This window comes from Jaculus jaculus, chromosome 1 (assembly GCF_020740685.1).
Source record: "Jaculus jaculus isolate mJacJac1 chromosome 1, mJacJac1.mat.Y.cur, whole genome shotgun sequence".
Classification (NCBI taxonomy): domain Eukaryota; kingdom Metazoa; phylum Chordata; class Mammalia; order Rodentia; family Dipodidae; genus Jaculus; species Jaculus jaculus.
Window position 1 is genome coordinate 272,517,564 of NC_059102.1, and position 21,294 is coordinate 272,538,857.

Below are 21,294 nucleotides of genomic sequence, written 5' to 3' on the forward strand. Positions count from 1 at the left end.
AGTCTTAGTCAACTTGGGGATCTTCAGGCTTAGTGAGACCTTGTCTTAAAAAAATAAGGTGAAAGGGGCAGCGAGATGGCTCAGTGGTTAAAAGTACTTGTTTATAAAGCCTCACCATCTAGGTTCACTTACTCAGTGCCCACATAAAGCCAGATGCATGAAATGGTGCATGCATGTGGAGTTTGTTTGCAGTGGAAAATAAATAAAAAATTTTAAAAATAAGATGAAGAGCAACTGACGAAGACAACTAACTTCAACCTCTAGCCTCCATGTGTGTACATGCACGTGCATGCACAAACAAACCAACAAAATGTACACAGAACTTTTTAGAACAAAACAACATCTTCAGCTTTTAAACCTACTCTTGGCCTTGCTTATTTTACCACAAAGAAGCCAGAACCACCAAGTCCCTCAGGAAAAGGAAGGGTTTCACTCTCTTCCTGAGGGAGAGAGGAGACCACCTGGAACCCAACAGCAGGTTTTAGTACAGCGAGACAGTGCCTAAGGACTCACCTCCAGGAATGTCCCAGGCACCACTTTCTCCAGGGGACAAAGGTCTAACTTGAGGGCGATTCGATCGAAAATTGGGTAACACCACTTTGTCCAGGTCAATGGAGAGTAGCTTTTGATGTTTCCAAAGATTACTTCCAGGAAATAGATTAAAACAAAATAAAAATAAGCAACTGTAACCACCTAGGAAGCTTAGCTAATAGATGATAAACAGCAAATTATACATAGGGCAACCAGAGCCAATTCACAGGTTGGAAGGTCAAAATAAAGTCCATCATGCTGAGATTTGTGTTCCCAAGAGGAAAAGTACTACAGGGTTAACAATATTGCCCTCACCCCCACCCCAAGCCCATTTCTGCTTAACACTGGGAACACTGCCAAGCAAGGTAGAAGGACTGTTGGGACTGGCTATCTGAGAGGAGCCAGCAGGTAGAGATAAAGGAAGCCTGGTGTTGAGCCCTGGAGATCTTCTGCTTGGGGCTCCAAGCAACTTGCTTTGACAAACACAAAGCAAGGCAGTGTAGCGACTCCACAACAATCACACTTAGGAATTGGGTAAACTGGTGCTAGAAACTGGCCATCATGGTGTCCTTAGGAACTCACAAGTCACCAAACAGAAGTGTGTGCGCACTTGAGTGTGTGCATGCACGTGTGCATGCACATGTGTGTGTCAGCCCCTGCCTCAGCTGTGGGGTGGCTGGCGATCAACAAAATCTGTGTGTTCCATAAAAGACAGGGTATTCTGTGTAGGAACAAAGTATTACTCATCTTTAAGTGTGAGGAACTTAGTTGGGCAAATACAGCAAAAAATGCAGTGGCCAAGACACTACAAACAGCAGCAGACAGCTTGGAAGGACACCTCCGTTAGTGCTTAGGATGCCAATGGAAACAAGTACAATTTTGGCTTAAGAGAGGATAAATGTTTGCAAATAACAAATTTGGTCTTTCTATTGTCACTTCATGTGGAAACTGTCAGCCTACATCTTTTACTTTTAAACTCTGATTGAGTGAAGACACCCAGTCCCTTTAGCAGCAAGTGGGTGAAAGTCAGTGTAAAACCAGCGAATGGTGAGGTTAGCATTAGCAGCTAGTGAGGCTTCCCAGGCAGCGAGGAGAAGCAAAGCCCCCAGGGGCTCCTGCTGAGCATGATGACAAGACAACAACTTGGTCTACTTTGAATGACTCAATGCTACAGCTCAGGGTTAATTTGTCTGAAAAGTTAACTGACAAGCTATAGTCACTGACATATAGGCTTTAAAACCTTATATCTAAGTGCACAGGGGGTGATCCTGCCATCCTAACAGTGCTGTCTGTCCTGGAACTTATTTACTGGTGATGATACTTTCTAGGGAGTATCTGAGCTAAGTGCACAGTCATTTTATCACCAGAGAATCTACCACACTGGTGAGGGGCAGACGTTCCCACAATGAGGACACCTAAAAAAGGACACCTGATTAATGAGGAAAAAGCATCCTTTCATGCCAATGAGAATTTGCCCATGGCATGGCTGAGAGCCGCCTACAGTTGTCTAACACTGGTTTGGAATATTCTAGAGATTCTGAATATACCTCCATCTAGGCCTCTGAGAACTGAGAATAATTTCTCACAAGAAGTGGAATGTGAGATAAGAGTGAAGTGTAGCACTGTATTACGGAGAAGGGATTACTGCAAGTGACATTTCAAATCCAATTCTGAGAGCCGTCCATTATCAATGACCTGAATGGGCTCAGAATTTGAAAGGTATGGACAGGCAGATATGAAAGTATACTGTTATCTGTTTCTCAGTCTTCAACAGCACTGGAAAGAATAATTAGGTTTCCAAAAAGTTAGCTAAAATGGACTGTCTTTTGAGCACAAATTGCTAGTCATGTTTAGAATATGAAGTGTGGTGTGAATGCTAGGGTAATAGAAGGTTCTAAATAAATAAGGACGCAAAAACAGAAACACATTAGAAGTTTGAAATGAAGGGACACTGACTGAAATGGAAAAGTACACAGCAATTAAAGGTGCAGGAAGAGCCCTGCTGCTGAGAAAGATGACATGATTACACCACTTTGTTTCCTGTGAAGGATATTCTAAGGCAGAGCCACTGAGTGGCACAATAGGACTCCATGTTGAACAGAGAAGCAGAGACAAGTTTAACACCTTACTACAGGCAACCTTGTCCCCACAATGTAGACAGGGCCTTGCCCATGTCAAACTTGCCCATCACTGACCCAAGCACAGGAGCAACCTGGATAGGAAGGAAAGGCAGGCAAGACACATCTTCAGAGGGAGCTTATAGAAGGGAGAGACAGGGCACAGGGCAAGAAGAACAGGCTTGCAACTGGTACACCAAACCCTGCTAACGCTTTCCTCAAATTGAGATGCAGAAATGTATAAGCTAGAGAAATAGCTGACAGGGCCTGGCTGAAGAGACAAATAGCAGTGGGAGCTCAGATCTGGGCCAATGAAGGAAAATGATGAAAGGAGGAGGTCATGTTAGAGCCAGAGAAGCAAAGCCACACTGGAAGTTCTGTACAGAAATGCAAACAGAGGTCATGGCCTGCATGGAATATGGTGCTTCAGCCAGCACCAGACGTGAACAGCACCTAGCAGTCTTCCTGGCTGGGATCCCAAGGCAGAAATCATGACTACTTGGAGCAGCCTCCACATTGAGGTATGACAGCAGAGAGAGACCTATCTGTGTTTCATAATCAACACCTTGGACAGGAAGCACAAACGCAGTGACAAGCCTCAACCTGCTCATGAGAGCCAGAGCTCCTACTCAACTGACAGCTGGATAACAGTGTTTTAAACAAGGACTGCCCAAAGCACTCTACCTCAAAGAGTACATCCTTAAAGGGTAATAAGGAGATTTTGTCATTCCAATAACCATCAACAAACAATAAGCTAGAAGACTTGATTGATTGATAATGATGTCATCAAAATTCCATTCTCTCCTATAAAAAATGGAGAGTCTCAGGCTTTGGAGAAGAAAGGGGAGAACGCAGGTAGACACCGACCTGGGTGCTGTCTCATTCAAAGGCTGCGGCTTGGCCCAAGATAAGTGTGGGCAGGCAGGAAGAGGCCGAGGTTTCGGGTCTCCCAAGTGGGCTTCAAGAACCTTGGAATACCGATGAAGATGGTTTCCTGTGATTAGCAGTGAAAGACAATAGAAAAGGAGATCATCATTATTCAAACAGAGGAAAGAAAACATGGGTTTGAGATTCCTTTTGGATCTTTTTGCCAACAGCCCATTGTGTCCTGTCATCTGTCCCCCATGTACTTTGGGAACATATCTGACAGGATGCCCCCAGCCTGCTGAAGGACAGTGCAAAGCAGCCTAGCTCTTCTTAAAGGGCCATACATGTGTACATGGATGGCACTGGCAAGTGAGCCTTTGTTCTCCATTAGCTATACACAAGACCCCCCCAGGATAGCACCATGGAAGTCTTTTTCTTCTGGAATATTGAATCCTTTAGCTAAGAAAACAAAGCAGCTTTATTTTCAGTCTCTTACATTTCTTAAACCTGTGCTATCTCATACTGTAACCACTAGCTATATATGGGTAGTGAGCAACTGAAATGATGTATTAAAACCAATGTATTTTTTATTTTTAACGTAGCTACTAAAAAACAAATCTTTGATTTTAGCCTTTCCTCTTCCTCCTTTTTTTTTTTTTTTTAAGATTTTTATTGATTTATTTGAGAGTGACAGAGAGAGAAAGAGGCAGATAGAGCGAGAGAGAGAGAATGGGCGCGCCAGGGCTACCAGCCACTGCAAAGGAACTCCAGACGCGTGCGCCCCTTGTGCATCTGGCTAACATGGGTCCTGGGGAATTGAGCCTCGAACTGGGGTCCTTAGGCTTCACAGGCAAGCACTTAACCACTATGCCATCTCTCCAGCCCCTCTTCCTCCTTTTTAAATATTTATTTATTTATTTATTTGAGAGCGACAGTCACAGAGAGAAAGACAGATAGAGGGAGAGAGAGAGAATGGGCGCGCCAGGGCTTCCAGCCTCTGCAAACGAACTCCAGATGCGTGCGCCCCCTTGTGCATCTGGCTAACGTGGGACCTGGGGAACCGAGCCTTGAACCGGGGTCCTTAGGCTTCACAGGCAAGCGCTTAACCGCTAAGCCATCTCTCCAGCCCTAAATTTTTATTTATTTTTGAAGTGAGATCTTACTATGCAGCCTAAGCTAACCTTAAATTCTCTACTCAAATGCCTCAGTTTCCCAAGTGTTGGTGTTACAGTTAACACACGACCACGCCTAGCTGCTGCTAAAATGTTATAATGACAGCTGTGGCTCACATCATTTCTGTGGACAGTGCATCCAGAAAGAAACGTTTAGTTCTATGGGCGTGTGAGCACCAACTAGCAAAGACCTTGGAGTGCAGGGTTCTCTAGGGCCCACTGCACCCTACCTGGGTGACCCAGAATAGTTACTCTCACTCCTATTTTTCATCTGCACACTGAAAATAGTCCTATCCACTGCCACAGGGTTACTAGGAAGCATAAGTAAGCTAATCCCCAGAAAGCACCCAACTTGGTGCTTGGTATCCATAGAACATCCCAAAATGCTGGCAAGTTTTCCCTGAGACCCCAGGAGCCATTGTTTCAGATATGACAACAGACAGTGAACATGGACTGGGGTTAAGGCAGCACAGGCAAGCAACTGCATACAGGTCCCACAGCACCTGTCCATCCTGGTTAGAGGATAGGCCCTTGCTTGGCTACCAGCAGCTGTTAGGAAAACTGTCCATGGCCTGGCTAGGAAGCTGGCTCAGTGGCTAAGTGCTTGCCATGCAAGAATGAAGACCTGAAGCTGGATCCCCAGAACCCCAGTAAAATGCTGGGCATGACAGTGTGCACCTGCCATTTTAGTCTGGGGAGGCAGAGAAAGGCAGATGCCTAGGGCTCACTGTCCAGCTAGTCTAGCAGACTCAATGAGTTTTGGGTTCACAGAGGAACAATGTCTCACAAGGCGGAAAGTAACTGAGAACTCCATCCACCCAGTGTTGATCTATGACCCCCACAGGCACAAGCATACAGAACACACACACAATTTTAACCCATGGTATCCACTAAGGGTGGGCCACACTTGTGGGCAAGCAGTACTACTTCCTAAAGCAAAACTGAACTGGCCCCAAGCCCCTGCTGAGACTTCATTGGGGAACACTTACCTTCCATCCTCTCAGGAGGGGACAAGCCGGCTCCACTAGGAGGGCGCTGACGGTTCCCTGAATGACTGAGGCTGGGAGGGGTCACTCCATATGATGTGTACTGAAGGAGTGCATCCAAAAGCCAAAAGCAGTCTGCAGAGTCAACAGGCATGCCGTTAAGGACTTTGTATGTTTCTTCCCTTCTGTTTTTAGCATGTGTGTGTACATATTGTATGCATATGTGGTGGCATGTGGTTTATGCACAATGTAAGCATGTGTGTATGCAGATGAGTGCACTTGTGCACACCTGAGTGAAGGCCAACACTGGGAAAGCACTGGGTGTCTTCCTCTTGCTTTTCCACATTGTTTCCCTGGGACAATCTCTCTCACTAGGAACCTGAAGCTGTCTTTGTTTTTTCTGGTCAAAATGGCTGACCAGTGAGGCCCAGTGATTTTGCCATCTCTACTTCTCAAAAAACTGGGATTACAGGTATGTAAATTGGCACATCCAAGTTTTTTGCTTGTTTGCTTTTTATTTATTTTTCAATGTGGGTGCTAGAGATTGAACTTAGACCTTCTCAGTTCCTCATGCTTTCATAGGAAATATTCTTACCCAGTCACAGGACTTAATTTTTTAAAAAAATATTTTATTACTGGGTGTGGTGGTGCACACCTTTTATCCCAGCACTCGGGAGGCAGAGGTAAGAGGATCACCATGAGTTCAAGGCTACCCCGGGCTAGAGAAAGACCTTACTTGGGAAAAACAAACAAAATTACTTATCTGTGAGCAGAGAGAGAGTGAAACAAAGTATGCAAGGTATGGGTGTGCCATATCCTCCTCCTGCTGTGAACAAACTCCAGATGCATGCACCACTTTGCACATCTGGCTTTACTGGGGAACTGAACCCAGGTAGTCGGGTTTTGTAAAGCAAGTGCTTTTCTTTTTGTTTTATTTTGAGGGAGGCTCTCTCTAGTTCAAGCTGACCTGGAACTCACTATGTAGTCTCAGGGTGGCCTTCAACTCATGGCAATCCTCCTACCTCTTTCTCCCGAGTGCTGGGATTAAAAGCATGTGCCACCACTCCTGGAAAGCAAGTGCTTTTAACCACCAAGCTACTGATCCAGAACAGGATTTGACTGTTTAAAAAATGAAATCTACAAGGCTGGAGGGATAGCTTAGTAGTTGGGATGCTTGCTTGCAAAACCAAAGGATCCAGGTTTGACTCCCCAGGACCCAAAGAAGCCAGATGCACAAGGTGGCTCATGTGTTTGGAGTTTGTTTCCAGTGCTGAAGGCCCTCTCTCTGCCTCTTTCTGTCCCTCTCTTACTCTCATATAAATAAAAGTTACAAAAAGGAAAACACATTTCTAAGTGTCACCTAGAGAAATCTAGTCAGTCATTTAAAAAAAAAAAAAAGTGGAATCTACAGAAAAATAAAAGAGGGGTAAACGGAGGTTAAGAAACTAATTTAGGTCAATTAAACTGGCACACTCAGACTCCCCACGCGTGTGAAGCATGATATTTACTAGCACATTCTCATTGCAGCTGACTGTGGATAGCCTTTATTCACGTCTCAAGACACTCAGTACCTCTGCCACTGAACTAGAACAACTGCCTGAGTGCCACACTTGGCTCTGGACCTCTATGGGCAGGGACAGAATGGAATTCATTCAAAGATGGCAAGACCATGTGATATCTACTGAGAATGGGAGCTCTGAGGCAAGGGGGCAAAGGGAACAGAGGTACATGAGCTTCTGTCAATAACCTGGAGGTATTCCTGGGGGCAGGAAATGGACTGACCCTATAATGGCACATACTACAGGGAGGGAAATTAATTTGAACTGGCCTTTGAGTCAACACGCCTCAGGCGGTATGGCCAATTCTTTTCCGGGGACATCTAGAATCTAGGTCTAAGACTAGACGGCTCCTTCCTCAGAAGGCTGGACATGCTCCAATCCCTCAATCTGGGCTCTTTGCTCCACCCCATGCCAGGCCCCCTCCAAGTCCCATTAATATACACTTGGACCACAGCAGCTTCAAGGGCAGAAAGATTGTTAAGTATGCTGTTGAAGTAGCTTATTTTTGGCCAAGTGACAAAAGTCTGAGGACCCTAAGAGCTGCCATTTGAAACAAACATGCAAAGTCCTTTAAGATACTTAAAATATTAATGAAGACTCTTACCAGGACAGCTTAGATCCTACAAAAGAACCTCTGTGGAAATAAAACATTAATCTCCTATCTACTTTAACCTCACTTTTCACTTTTAAAAGAACCAACCATATTCTAAAGATTTACACAGCAACTGAAATTCAGTCAGCCTCAGATTAAAATTGGAGAAAGGGGGGGCTTAGAGCGATGACTTGGCAGTTGAAAGTGCTTACTTGAAAGCCTAACAGCCTGGGTTCAATTCTCTAGTACCCACATAAAGCCAGATGCACAAAGTGGTGCATACATCTGTAGTTTCTTTGCAGGAACAAGAGGCCATGGCACACCCATTCATATCCCCCCTGAAAATTAATAAAGTATTTAAAAAATAAAAAAGGAGTAGCCAAGTGTGGTGGTGCATGCCTTTAATCCCAGCACTCGAGAGGAAGAGGAAGGAGGGTCACCGTGAGTTCGAGGCCACCCTGAGACCACATAGTGAATTCCAGGTCAGCCTGAGCTAGCGTGACAACTTATCTCTAAAATGAAAAAAATAAAAATAGTAGAAAGGTGCAACCCCTGATTCTTGGCTCATGTCTGGAGGCCTGCCTTTCAGGAGAGCCACTACTATTCACGAGCATCCCCCTCCTTGCCCTCCAGCATGCTGAGTACGTTCCCAGGGCTTTTGCAGGCTATGGGATTCTTTGCCACTGCAGGCTTGCCTTGTGCTTTATTCTTACCCTTCTGTCGGTGACTGTCGTCTAGGCAATTGGAGTCTCCATACAGCACAATCCTGCCTCCGCCCTCATCTGGAATCTGATAAAGTCCCAAAATGGGGACATTTTCAACAACAGCTGTTTCTTGTTTTAACACCTCCAATCCTGAAATAATGTAACAATGAAAGCAGCATTGATAGGCTTTGTTAATAAATTTTTTAAAAAGTTTTGTAGTTGTTACCTAAAGATTTAATCTACATGACAAATTTACCTAAATCTAATATTCAATCAAAACAGTTCATCCCAGGACTCAGGAGGCAGAGGTAGAAGGATCACCGAGAGTTCCAGGCCACCCTGAGACTAAATGATGAATTCCAGGTCAGACTGGATTAGAATGAAACCCTACCTCCAAAAAAGGGGGGGAAAAGGAAAAAAAACAAAACAAAACACAGTTCAAACTTTAGAACAGGAAAGCATATCTTAAGCATCATCAATCTGGTTTTAGTAAAACTCAGCAAACAGTTCTTGCTAAACTGAAGTGTCCACAAATTCAGTTACATACACTGATATCAGAGGTTTCATGTTTTATTATAAAAGGACAAGCCAGGTATGCTGGCACACAACTTTAATCCCAGCACCCAGGAGGGCAAGACAGAGAAGGATCATCACTGAGATTGAGGCCAACTTGCGCTACAGAGTGAGTTTAGGTTAGCTTGGGCTGGAGTGAGACCCTGCCTTGAAAAAGCAAGACAAACAAAAGTAGGGCAAATGTAACTAATTGAAAATTTTATATAGATAAAAATTATTTTCAGAGCCGGGCGTGATGGCGCACGCCTTTAATCCCAGCACTCGGGAGGCAGAGGTAGGAGGATTGCCATGAGTTCAAGGCCACCCTGAGACTACAGAGTTAATTCCAGGTCAGCCTGGACCAGAGTGAGACCCTACCTCGAAAAACCAAAAAAAAAAAAAAAAAAAAAAAAAATTATTTTCAGGAGGCAGAGGTAGGAAGATCACCATGAGTTCAAGGTCACCCTGAGACTACATAGTGAATTCCAGGCCAACCTGGGCTACAGTGAGACCCTATCTTGAAAAAATTATTTATTTTTTTCTTATTATTACGAGCTAGGGTCTCGCTAAGTTGCCCAAGCAGGACCTGAATTAATCCTACTGCCTCAGCCTTCTCAGAAGCTGAACTGATAACCCTCCATCATCATACCTGACAACTTTAGTATGTTGAATTTTGTTTTTAATGGTAAGGGCCTTTTCTGATTCAGCATAGACTACACTATCAAAGTCCTGTTTTGTACCCAAAAGATAATTTAGCTTGAAGCCAAGGCTTTTTTTAGACCATAACAGAACATTAAACAAAGTATACAGCATTGAATCCATTTTCATTGTCCCCTTCACAAAACAATAAGCAGCCAGAGGACAGCAAGTCACTAAGAGGCCAAGGCTTTTAGCTCTGTTTGTATTTAGAACAGAAAGTGAATCCCTGTAGAACAGCTTTTTAGAAAGAATGGCCAAACCACAGTAAGCTGGGCCAAGATATGATCATCAAACAAAAGGGGAAGGCAGGGGGATGGATGGCTTAATGGTTAGGGCGCTTGCCTGCAAAGCCAAGGGACCCAGGTTCGATTCGCCAGGACCCATGTTAGCCAAATGCATAAGGGGGCACACATGTCTGGAGTCGTTTGCAGTGGCTTGAGGCCTGGGCATGCCCATTCTCTCTCCCTCTTTCTCTGTCAAATCAATCAATAAATAAATAAAAATAAAATATTTTTTAAAAAAAGGTATGATCATCATATGCTCAAGGTTCTATCTCATAGCCACTACAGGTATGCCAAGATAATTTTCAGTTTTCAACTAATAAAACTCACTCTCTTGGTTATAGAAAATAGCAATCTTGACAGTGGTGTGGCTGGTCATTCTGAAAAACAGATGATTGACTGCAGGAGGAAATGGATCTACGAGCACATGTTCACAAGCCTATCATATGAGGTACAGCACAGTATCCTGGTACTCAGAGCTGAACAAAGTCATATGATTTCAAACCTCACCTTGGGAGTAATGGCACAAACAATGTCCTGTGGTCTTGTCACTGTCCTACTGCCCTACACCTAGCTTTCAAAAACAGAAGAGGGCCGGGCGTGGTGGCGCACGCCTTTAATCCCAGCACTCGGGAGGCAGAGGTAGGAGAGTTGCCATGAGTTCAAGGCCACCCTGAGACTACAGAGTTAATTCCAGGTCAGCCTGGACCAGAGTGAGACCCTACCTCGAAACCCCCCCCCCCAAAAAAAAGAAAAAAAACAGAAGAGGCCCAGCTTGTCCCTGTTCCACCTCTGCTCACTAGTCAGGCCCAGTGCTGTGCACTAAGCACACAAGGTGGTATTACAGATACTATGTGGTAACCGATCCAGGCCTCCTTGGATCATGTCTGACTGTAGGTGAAGCAAAATTGCACAGAAGTGCTACCCAGAATAGGTTCTCTGTAACTAAATTTTTGTCTTGATATAGCCAACAACTCTGAAACACAGTCCAGAAATTTCCATAGTAATCTGACAATCACAGAAGTGAAACAATACTTAGGTTGTAACAAATACATGTGCCCCAGTCCTGAAGGAATTCCATTTCTTTTGCAGTGGTCACTACACATATTTATTGAAATTATCAGCAAGTCTGTCTCATTTACCTTGGGATATCCCAGAGCCCCTGCCTATTATGCCAGGTACTGTAGGAAATAATTCACTAACTTTACAAGGAGGCAAAGAAGAAAAGAGAGAACTGCTAATGGAATTTCTAATGTAATGAATGATGAAAACATCCTAGAAGTAGGTCATGATGGGTGTGTATGCAGATATACTAAAAATCACTCAATCATCAGACACTTTAGAAGAGTAAATGTTATGGTCTGTGAATTATATTCAATAAAACTATGAGAGGGAGGAAGAGAGAAAAAGAAAGGAAAAAAAAAAAAAACAACAAGCAGAGGCCTGTGAGAAGCGTCCTTTACCTTGGTCCTTAAACGTCTGTGTTATCACTATGCCATCTTCTGGAAACTTAGCGATGCTGCATCCTGAAGCATAATACACTAGAAAACAGTTCAAAGTTACAGGAGCACAGAAGACCCCAACACTTCCCTCATTTAATGACCAAAGACTATATCTATATTTTTATTTTTACTTATTTTTTTCCATTTCTGATTTTTTTACATTTTTTTTATCTTTTCACAATTTTTATTAACATTTTCCATGATTCTATACAATACCAACCTATTAAGTACACTCCTCCCTTCCTTTCTCTTCCCTTTACATCTCCTTTTTAACTTACTGGCCTCTGCTACTAAGTATTGTCCTTCTCATGCAGAAGCCCAATCATCTGCAGCTAGGATCCACATATGAGGGAGAACATGTGGCGCTTGGCTTTCTAGGCCTGTGTTACCTCACTTAGTATAATCCATCCATTTTTCTGCAAATTTCATAACTTCTTTTTTTTTTTTTTACCGCTGAGTAGAACTCCATTGTATAAATGTGCCACATCTTCATTATCCACTCATCAGCTGAGGGACATCTAAGCTGGTTCCATTTCCCAGCTACTATAAATTGAGCAGCAATAAACATGGTTGAGCACGTCCTTCTAAGGAAATGAGATGAGTCCTTAGGATATATGCCTAGGAGTGCTATAGCTGGGTCATATGGTAGATCAATCTTTAGCTGTTTTAGGAACCTCCACACTGATTTCCACAATGGCTGTACCAGACTGCATTCCCACCAGCAGTGTTGAAGGGTTCTGTATCTATATTTTTAATTTTTTTTTTAGTTTCTTTGAGGTAGGGTCTCACTCTAGCTCAGGCTGACCTAGAATTCACTATGTAGTCTCAGGGTGGCCACAAACTCTTGGCAATCCTACCTCTGCCTCCCAAGTGCTGGGATTAAAGGTGTGTGCCACTACGCCTGGCTATATTTTTAATATTTCTCAATCTGAAGAAACAACTGCCATTGTCTGTCATATTCAAGTTAGAAGTAATCACTTCAAACCTCAGGTAAAAAATATTAGTAATGTGGTTTCTGAACAATATTTTTTATAATTATATTTTTAGCGATAGGGTCTTGTTATGTAACCCAGGCTGGCCTCAAGCTCTTGATCCTTCTGCCTCAGGCTCCCAAGTAATAGGTGTACACTACCATACTTTGCTAAACAAGTTTGGACAGGGCTTGCACAACTAGAAAGAATACTCAATTATTTTAGAATCTAAAAAACTAAAAATTACTATATGGGAAAATTTCTTAAGTGAAATAGGCAAAGTTACTTCATAAACAGGATTTTATAAATAATCAGAAAGCCATGAGGTATTTCCTGTTGAGAATATGTACGAAAGAAAGACTCTTCTAGGAAGCACTAAAATCAAGGATGCTTACATATTGGAAAGCTAGACAAATCTACAGTGGCTAACACATAGATTCACAGGTTTGTTCTCTTACACAGCGTGTCATGTAACCTAGGCTGGCCACTAGGCCTGGTTAATGTGGTGCCGGGGACTAAATCCAGGGCTTTGTGAATGCCAGGCCAGCACTCTACCAACTTAGCTTATAACCTCGGCCTGTTTAGGGACTTTTGTTTGGTGGTGATGAGGATTAAACCTAAACCCTTGTGCATCTCGGTTAAGCCCCAGATGTACTTTCTGAAAACACTAGCCTAGTTCCTTCCAGACTGTAGCTTATTTAGGAATCACATTTCCCTTCCTCTCTCCCCCTCTCTCTGAAACCTAGACTTCAAAGACATGAGGCTTGCATTCTTACACCTCTGAGAGTAGCATGCCTTTTTACACACAGACACAAAGCCTTACTGTCATGGTTTGCCAGGGCAAACTCCCCTTCATACAGGCCATCGCTGAAGCCCATGTTCCACACAGATAGCAGCTCATTCAAAGCTGGGATGTTGGCTCCTCCAGTATCTGGCATCCACCACTGTCTATAAAAGTGGCAACCGGCACAGAGAAGACAAGAATCAAAACACCTCCATACACTTCATCTTCCATGACAAAACATCTGCCACAATCCAGTTCATTCACCCACACAAGTGTCAACTAAAACCAGCTGTTTGGTCTGAGAAACACCACAAATACATGTGTCAGCTAATGTACAGAATACACTAAGGCTTTATTTTATGACATTAAAATCAGTAGCTTATTGATACGCAATGCCCTTTTACACAGACACAAAGCCTTACTGTCATGGTTTGCCAGGGCAAACTCAAATAAATTTAGTCCAGACCTAGCTGGAATCAGTAAAGCTATAGAAATGAGAAAGGTTATAAAAGTTCACATCAACTTGTCAATAAAAGTCTTTTTAAAAAGTTCACATCACATGACTCTCAAAAAAAATCACTGTACTGGAGAGATGGCTAAGAGGTTAAAGGTACTTGCTAGTAAAGCCTGATGGCCTGGACTTGATTCCCTAGTACCCATGTAAAGCCAAATGCAGAAAGTGGTGTATGCATCTGGAGTTCATTTGCAGTGGCAAGAGACCCTGGCACATCCATTCTCTCTCTTTCAAATAATTTTTTTAAATTCATAATACACAATTATTTATAGTATTCTAGAAATTTGTACTCAGATGTACAAGGTAGTGCATGTGCCTGGAGTTTGTTTGCAGTAGCCATAGACCCTAGTGTGCCCATTTTCTCTCTCAGGCTCTCCAATAAATAAATAAATAAAATAAAATAGAAATCTGTAATCAGTAGTTAACTAGAAGATCTCCTTCAGTTAACAGTTCATTTGGTGCATTTAAATCTGCATGTTAGTATCAGAAGCATGGAAAGATGAACTAGAACTAAGCAGAAACTACTGCTTGAGTATCTACTGAAGAAAGATAAGTTCACACTGGGAATCAGGAAGAGCTCTTTATACAGCTTTCTTGTGCATAGACAAAAGCTCTAGAAAGACCAACAAACAGAGAGTTGATAAGTCCTTGCTGGGTGGACTCTAACTCCTCTACAGTGACCCTGATATTCAAATACCAACTCCTATTTGTACCTTGTGTTTTCATCATAGAACTTCACTTTTCTCATAACTGAAGTGTTGTACCAGTCACTGAAGATGACAAGTGAGAGGCCATTGTCCACGTCCCTCCTCAGCTTAGTGATCTCCTCAGGAAAATATTCTTCCTCACTGTCCACCATTAGCAAAGTTCCTGGTGGACAAAGTGTTATGGTTTGAGAACTGTCACTTCTAGATGACAAGATGACACTGTTTCAGAAACACCATGCTGCCCTGGGGCCCATACCTATAGTAGTTTGGTCATCACAAGAAGGGGTAAAACATACAAGACTAGGGCCAACTAACTATAGTCTTTGGTTTTCAATTGGGTTCAATGCAAAGATTTTTCACTTACTTGGGAAAGAGTAATATTCACTGATACAGTGCTAGAGTCTGAATTAAATAAGACTGCAAACGTCTTTGTCCCCAACCAGTCTAACAATTCTGTACGTAGATAAGAATCACAAACATCACCAAGTGAGAGACAATGTCATTCACAGCCTTGCTCTCCATGGGAATGCTACCCAGACTTCTTTTATTGACCTGTAGTGAAAACCATGGCTCACTTTTGAACACCTGGCACACATCTGGTGTGGGTGGGAACAATGTCTGGCTGCTCACCATACTGAGTGGCATCAAAACACGTGAAGGGAGAGCCGAGGACCTCCACAAAGTAGCCCATGCTTCTCAGGTGCTGGTACATGTCTCTGAAGTTTGTGTGGATGTGATCACCATTCCTGAAAGGCAACAGGATGTGGCATTAAAATGGTCAGTCTTCACTTATAATAAAGGTCTGTCTAGCCTCATGGTTACCAGCTGGCTCTGAGAGGCACAGAGTTGTACCTATCAAAACATCCCTGGAATGCCAGTGGCACAGGCATCAGCCACTCCAGAATTGCAGTCTTTGGGCTACACAAGTTAAAGTGGAAGACATGAGGAAATCATGTGCGTGGCATGCATAAAATGACATGACATGTTTTCTTACCGTGCCCTAAGCAGGACTTTGGCAGTGGTGTTCATTAAATTGCTAGCAGCTACCTGCACTTGACAATCAGCTTAGCATACAGCTATGAGAACACAGAGGTTGACACATGGTGTGGGGTGAGCACACAACTTCTGCATCATACATATCTGGAACCACCTTTCCCTTCTTTTCCTCCCAAATGTGCTCACTTTCCCTCTGTACACACGACATCTGCCCAAATGCACAGCAGAAAACCCAAAAGCCCATCTCCTGAGTACTGCCAACTCTATGGGTTCCTCTGAAGGCCCACGGCCTTACCAGCTTCCTCTATCCCCATTCTCCCAGCCCCTTGGTCTGAGCCCTGCCATCTGCCTTCCAGGGAAGTGTTATTTTAAAAGACAAATATAAGGGAAAAATAGTTCAGCGGTTAAAGGTGCCTACTTGCAAAGCCAGTTCCCCAGTAAACACATAAAGCCTAGATGCACAAAGTAGTATATGTGTGTGGAGTCTGTCTGCAGAGATAGGAAGCCCCAGAGTGTCCATTCTCTCTCTCAAATAAATATTTAAAAAGGGGGGGGGGGGTGGAGAGATTGCTTAGTGGTTAACGCATTTGCCTGCAAAGCCAAAGTGCCTTGGTTCAATTCCCCAGGACCCACATAGGCCAGATGCACAAGGGGCGCATGCATCTGGAGTTCATTCACAGTGGCTGGAGGCCCTGACATGCCCATTCTCTCTCTCTCTTTCCCTCTTTCTCTCTCTCTGAAATAAATAAATAAAAGATAAAGTTTAAAAAAAAAGTCAGGTGTGGTGGTGCACGCCTTTAATCCCAGCACTTGGGAGGCAGAGGTAGGAGGATCACTGTGAGTTCGAGCCCCCTCTGAGACTACATAGTGAATTTCAGGTCAGCCTGAGCTAGAGTGAGACCCTACCTCGAAAAACAAAAACAAAAACAAACAACAACAAAAAAGACTAATATGATACTCTAATACCCTGGCCAAATATTTCCATGTCTCTTCTTCCCCTCACTTATGACATGGAACCTAAACTTCACTTTAAAACCTGGCTTTTGAGCTAAGAGAAAGGTACCCAAGATGCCCTGCAGGTCCAGTGACTGGAATGGAGTATGTGAGGGGCCAGAAAGGGAAGCAGCCCTAGGCTCTGGAAGGGTCATCATACTGTTGCACAAGACTTGGTCAGTCAGCAGTTAATGGGTAATCTGAAGTAAGCTGCACTAGAATTCATATTTCAGATGCTCACCTTGTCTGCTATACAGGTGACAGACCTCAAGGAAATTAGAATAATAGCAGAAAAGCTTGTCGGGAGGACATGGATATGATCTAGACCCTCAACTGGGAGCAGAGAGAAAGGCTACATATGGGAGAACTGCAGACACAGCCCAATGGTGGGTCACATCAGATTTGCTGATTGACTCAGTGGAAGAGGCCAGGGAGGCAGAACAGTTAAAACTTTTTTTTTTTTTTTTTTTTTTTTTAAGGGAAGAATTAAGATGATTCAGTAACTAAAGGTACTTGCTTGTGAAGTCTACTGGCCCAGGTCAATTTCCCAGCACCCATGTAAAGCCAAGCAAAAAAGTAGTGAACATATCTGGCATTTGTTTCAAGTGACAAGAGATCCTAGCATGCAAGTATGCATGTACAAACATAGACACATAAATTATGTTAAGGTTACACAATTACTGAATTCTTGTGAATATTTCCAAGAAGCCAGAGTCTCAGAGTCTCTTCTGAGTCTATCTACGACCCCCAACAGTGCCAGGAACAGGGGCTCCACTGTGGAAGGATCACATGAGGTAGAGAGTGTCTAAGGCAAGGCAGCTTCTTACCAGTCTAGAGGGTCGTTTTTCATCCTCAAGTTGTCCCGGGGAAAGTAGCCAGGTGGGTAGCGGAGGTTGTGATACTGATCCCAAAGAACCCTCTTGCTCCGAGGAGGTGTAGGAATTATCTTCACCTTAATTGGGAGCTTTACTGTTGAAGTCTGTTCTGCGCCATTTTTTGACTAAAAAAAAAAAAAACAAACCAAAACCAAAAACTTGAAGCACCCCTTCCCAAGGAAACCTCTTAGGACTTAGGATTTCAGGTTTTAAAAGTGTCCCCCTTCCCTTTTTTTTCACACAGGGTCTCAATATGTAGAGCCTAGTCAAGCCTCAAACTCAGGATCCTTCAGCCTGGAGTGCTAGAATACTGGAATTACAAGGGAGTGGCATCACATAAACCTTAAAGGTCATTACCATTTACCAGTTTAACCTAAATAATTTAAGCATAAGAACATGCAATGATAGTAAATAGTCATGGGTCATGACTAATAACATTCAACTCCAAATAGTTGAAGACTTAAAATTCATAGCACTTTGATCAGGCCTAACTGACCCTACATTTCCTTCCTGAGAGGCCTGTTTCAGATGCACTAACACTGAGCTTGAAGTATGGCCCAAGCAGAACTCTCTACTATGAGATAGCAGCAGGGTAGGCAATGTAGAGCTGAGTTTAAACATAGCTGTTCTGGAAACCCTGGACTCATGGCCATCAAGGCTAATCCCATCAACTGATAACTGTCCTTTAGAGACCCTCAGCATTGAGCCTGCTCTTCCTTCTTTCCTGACATAGGCTAATATAAAGTAAATAAAAATATGTCCTTACTTCCATGTCTGCTGGGGAAGCCACCGTGATCATAACATGGCCCTGGGCAATGCCTTCCCAGGAAGCTGCCTTCTTGGTCACAGAAATGGAGATGGCTAGGTAGCCTGACCAAGGCCACAACACCGAGGAATAAGAGAAAGCCACTTCAATGTTGTCTCCATTCTGTGGTAAATAGGGCTGCCAGTCAGGCTATAGAAAAGAGAAACCAGGCCAAGGGTGAGATGAAATGCAATAAGAGAAAACAAGGTGTGGAAAGCCTTAATTTCTAAAAGGCCTAAAAGAGCTTTTGAGGACTACTGCAATAACTTGGGCAAAATAGTACCTATGCACAGATAATTAAGTAGCCTGTGGTTGGTTTGGAAGATATCCACTAGAAAGCCTAGAAACCACAATTTTGGATGGTCTCCAACTTTGTTAACTCTCCTTCCCATTATATTAAAAAACTGGGAGATACTCAATGCATGAACCGCAAATTCATGGCAATCCTCCTACCTCTCCTCCTGAATGCTGGGATTAAAGATGTGCACCACCACGCCTGGTGGAAAGAGAGCTTTAATGACTACTCTTGCAATTACTGGTTCGCAATTGAGAAAAACCAATTAGCTTCCATTCAACTTTTATACAATATACCAAATTATCAGCTGAACACATTCAGTATTTAACAATCATATAAATGAAAATTAGTAAAAATACAAAACTGACTTTATTACGTCTCTGAGGAATGCTTCTAATTTTTGAAGCAACAGGAGACATTATAACAGATGAAAAATTAACTATATTAAAATGCAAAACTTTTATATAAACAAAGATAAATAAAACCGTCATAATGGGTAATAATAATAACAACACAGCAGTGGTTATTTCTCAATAACATGAAGCAGTAAGGGAAATCCCAACTCTAGTGAAAAATAAGCCAATGAAACAAAGAGGTAATTGATATAGAAAACATGATTAGTAAATATATTGGGGACAGTATACTACACACAACTGGAAAAAATCCACATTAAACAAGGCACCTGTGTTACCCATCGAAGAGGAAAGTCAAAAGATGTACCACTTAGAGAAGCCAAATGTCCACCAACAATATATGGATAAACAAAACATGGCATACCCACAGCGAGAGCATTAATCACACAAAAAAAGTGAACCCTGAAAACATGCTCAGTGAAAGAAGCCCATTACAGAAGGACATGCATCATCAGAGTCCACTTATATGACATGTTCAGAATAGGCAAACCCACAGGGGTAGAAAGAAGACTGGTGCTTGCCACTGACCAGGGAAGGAGGGCTCAGAATTTCTTGATACAACTATACTGGAATGTGATGTTGGTGTAAGTATATGACTACCTCAAAACCACTGAAGAATTTAAAAAAGAATTTTTATGGTATGTAAATTATATAAATTTTTTTAAACCTCATGAAATATAAAAATTTTAAAAAAGATGTATCACTTAATACAATAGATACATCTCCCACCAGCCATTGTCTAAGATGACATTATTCTCTTGGAAAAAAATTTGCTTTTATGTGCCAACAAATGTAGTAATGTTCACAAGCCTCTGATTCAAGATTCTAATCTAGGAAGTTTATGTTGAGGAAATAATTCAGGAAAAAGAACATCATACATGCAAAGATAGTAGATAGTTGGTAGTCACTTAGTTGTTCAAACATGGACAAACAGTAAACAAATTAGAATCCAACAATTCACCATTATATTAAACAAGCATTAAAAGTATGCTGGTACATTTTTACATGCTTACCATATGGTAAGAACTAAAAAAATAAGATGGTAAATTTTTGCCTTCCACACAAAGATTTCTGATCAGGATTAGTAAAGAGTGATTCAGTGTCTGTGTGCTGGGACTGGAACTGAGTTTTCTACACTTGCCTTACTACTTATCATCAGGATAATGTCAGGAAACTATAAAAGTGAAATTCAGAAAAGGATATACCTTCTAAACAAAGGCCAATTTGTGCTTAGAAAAGAGTAAAACTGGGCTGCAGTATTACAGTATGCGATATAGAAAGATATGCAGTAAAAAATGAAATGCAGTTGAGGAGCCAAGGCAGAAGTAAAATTGGTTTCCTTAATTTATATCTTGCCTTTTCTGTACTGACAAATACCTGCAATCGCTTTGTACCTTAGGCAGGTTAAAAAGCAATCAAAAAAAAAAAAAAAAAAAAAAAGCACCTATCTTAATTCCAGGAGAAAGATCTAAGGTGATATGGGCCACATCTGAGTCACCAATATGTGAGAGAGAAGTTTCACCTTATCCACAATTCTTCCTGTAACTCCCATGCCGTTGAGGATGGTGACATTAACAATTGTTGGCATTCCTCCATAGTAGATGGGTTGGGAGCAGTAGGGCCACATGTAGGGACACTCAGTCAGGTCAATGTAGCTGGGACTCAAACTGAAACAAGGAACACAGTGTTAGAGTAGACCACATCAGAGAGCAAGAGGTAAGCTGGGCTATAAGCAGGCAATGGTAAACATAATGGAGCTGTACTTGAGAGGGCTTGCTTGCAGGGTTGCCCTGACAGCACCTGGAGCTTGCCTGTAGAGGGCTCCCATGCTGATAATACCACCATGCAATCACCAAGACTTGTACAAAATGTGATGATGCACAGTAAACACCTCTTGCATTCTGCAGTCTGCAATTGTGGCAGTTGTTAAAGCTAGAAGAATGTGTGTGTGGCCAGTCCCATGGGAAAGCTTGGACTCGTGTTGAGTTGGGGGAGACACTCTCCTGGGCAAATACACATTATGCCTTGATTCAGTTTGCTACTGGGGGCTGGACAGGAGGGGAGAGTTTAAGAAGATTAAGTTTGAACTTCACACCCGTTGCCCTTCTACACCCTTGCCAATGCTGCTACAGTAGTGGACAAGCAAACACTCATCTTAACTGAGTTCTGTAAGTCCTTGTAGGAAAGTGCTAAGCCTGAAGAGGTGCAGGGACTGCCTGAGCTGCTGCAGAAATGCTGACACACACAGTGATGCTGTACTTTCTTTTATCTCATCTGCAATGTATCTGGGCTAGATCAATGTCACAGCGCTAGGTCACCTATGTGCAAGTGCGAAGATGCATGGGAGGTGAAAGCATCTGACAGGACAGGACAAGGATG

At 42.7% G+C, this 21,294-nt stretch overlaps 1 protein-coding gene across 2 annotated transcripts in view; it reads right to left on the minus strand.

Moving 5' to 3' along the window:
* Nucleotides 1-21,294, minus strand: part of Mbtps1 (membrane bound transcription factor peptidase, site 1) — a 70,979-nt gene that overhangs the window by 1,966 nt on the left and 47,719 nt on the right. For both annotated transcript variants that reach the window (XM_045154123.1, XM_045154129.1), the window contains exons 12-22: nucleotides 20,438-20,582; nucleotides 18,169-18,357; nucleotides 17,355-17,527; nucleotides 15,169-15,284; nucleotides 14,545-14,701; nucleotides 13,357-13,481; nucleotides 11,524-11,601; nucleotides 8,538-8,678; nucleotides 5,677-5,808; nucleotides 3,516-3,642; nucleotides 514-644 (exon numbers count right to left, since the gene is read on the minus strand). In XM_045154123.1, coding sequence (XP_045010058.1) covers nucleotides 514-644; nucleotides 3,516-3,642; nucleotides 5,677-5,808; nucleotides 8,538-8,678; nucleotides 11,524-11,601; nucleotides 13,357-13,481; nucleotides 14,545-14,701; nucleotides 15,169-15,284; nucleotides 17,355-17,527; nucleotides 18,169-18,357; nucleotides 20,438-20,582 — 1,514 coding nt within the window. The remainder of the gene's footprint in view (nucleotides 1-513; nucleotides 645-3,515; nucleotides 3,643-5,676; nucleotides 5,809-8,537; nucleotides 8,679-11,523; nucleotides 11,602-13,356; nucleotides 13,482-14,544; nucleotides 14,702-15,168; nucleotides 15,285-17,354; nucleotides 17,528-18,168; nucleotides 18,358-20,437; nucleotides 20,583-21,294) is intronic.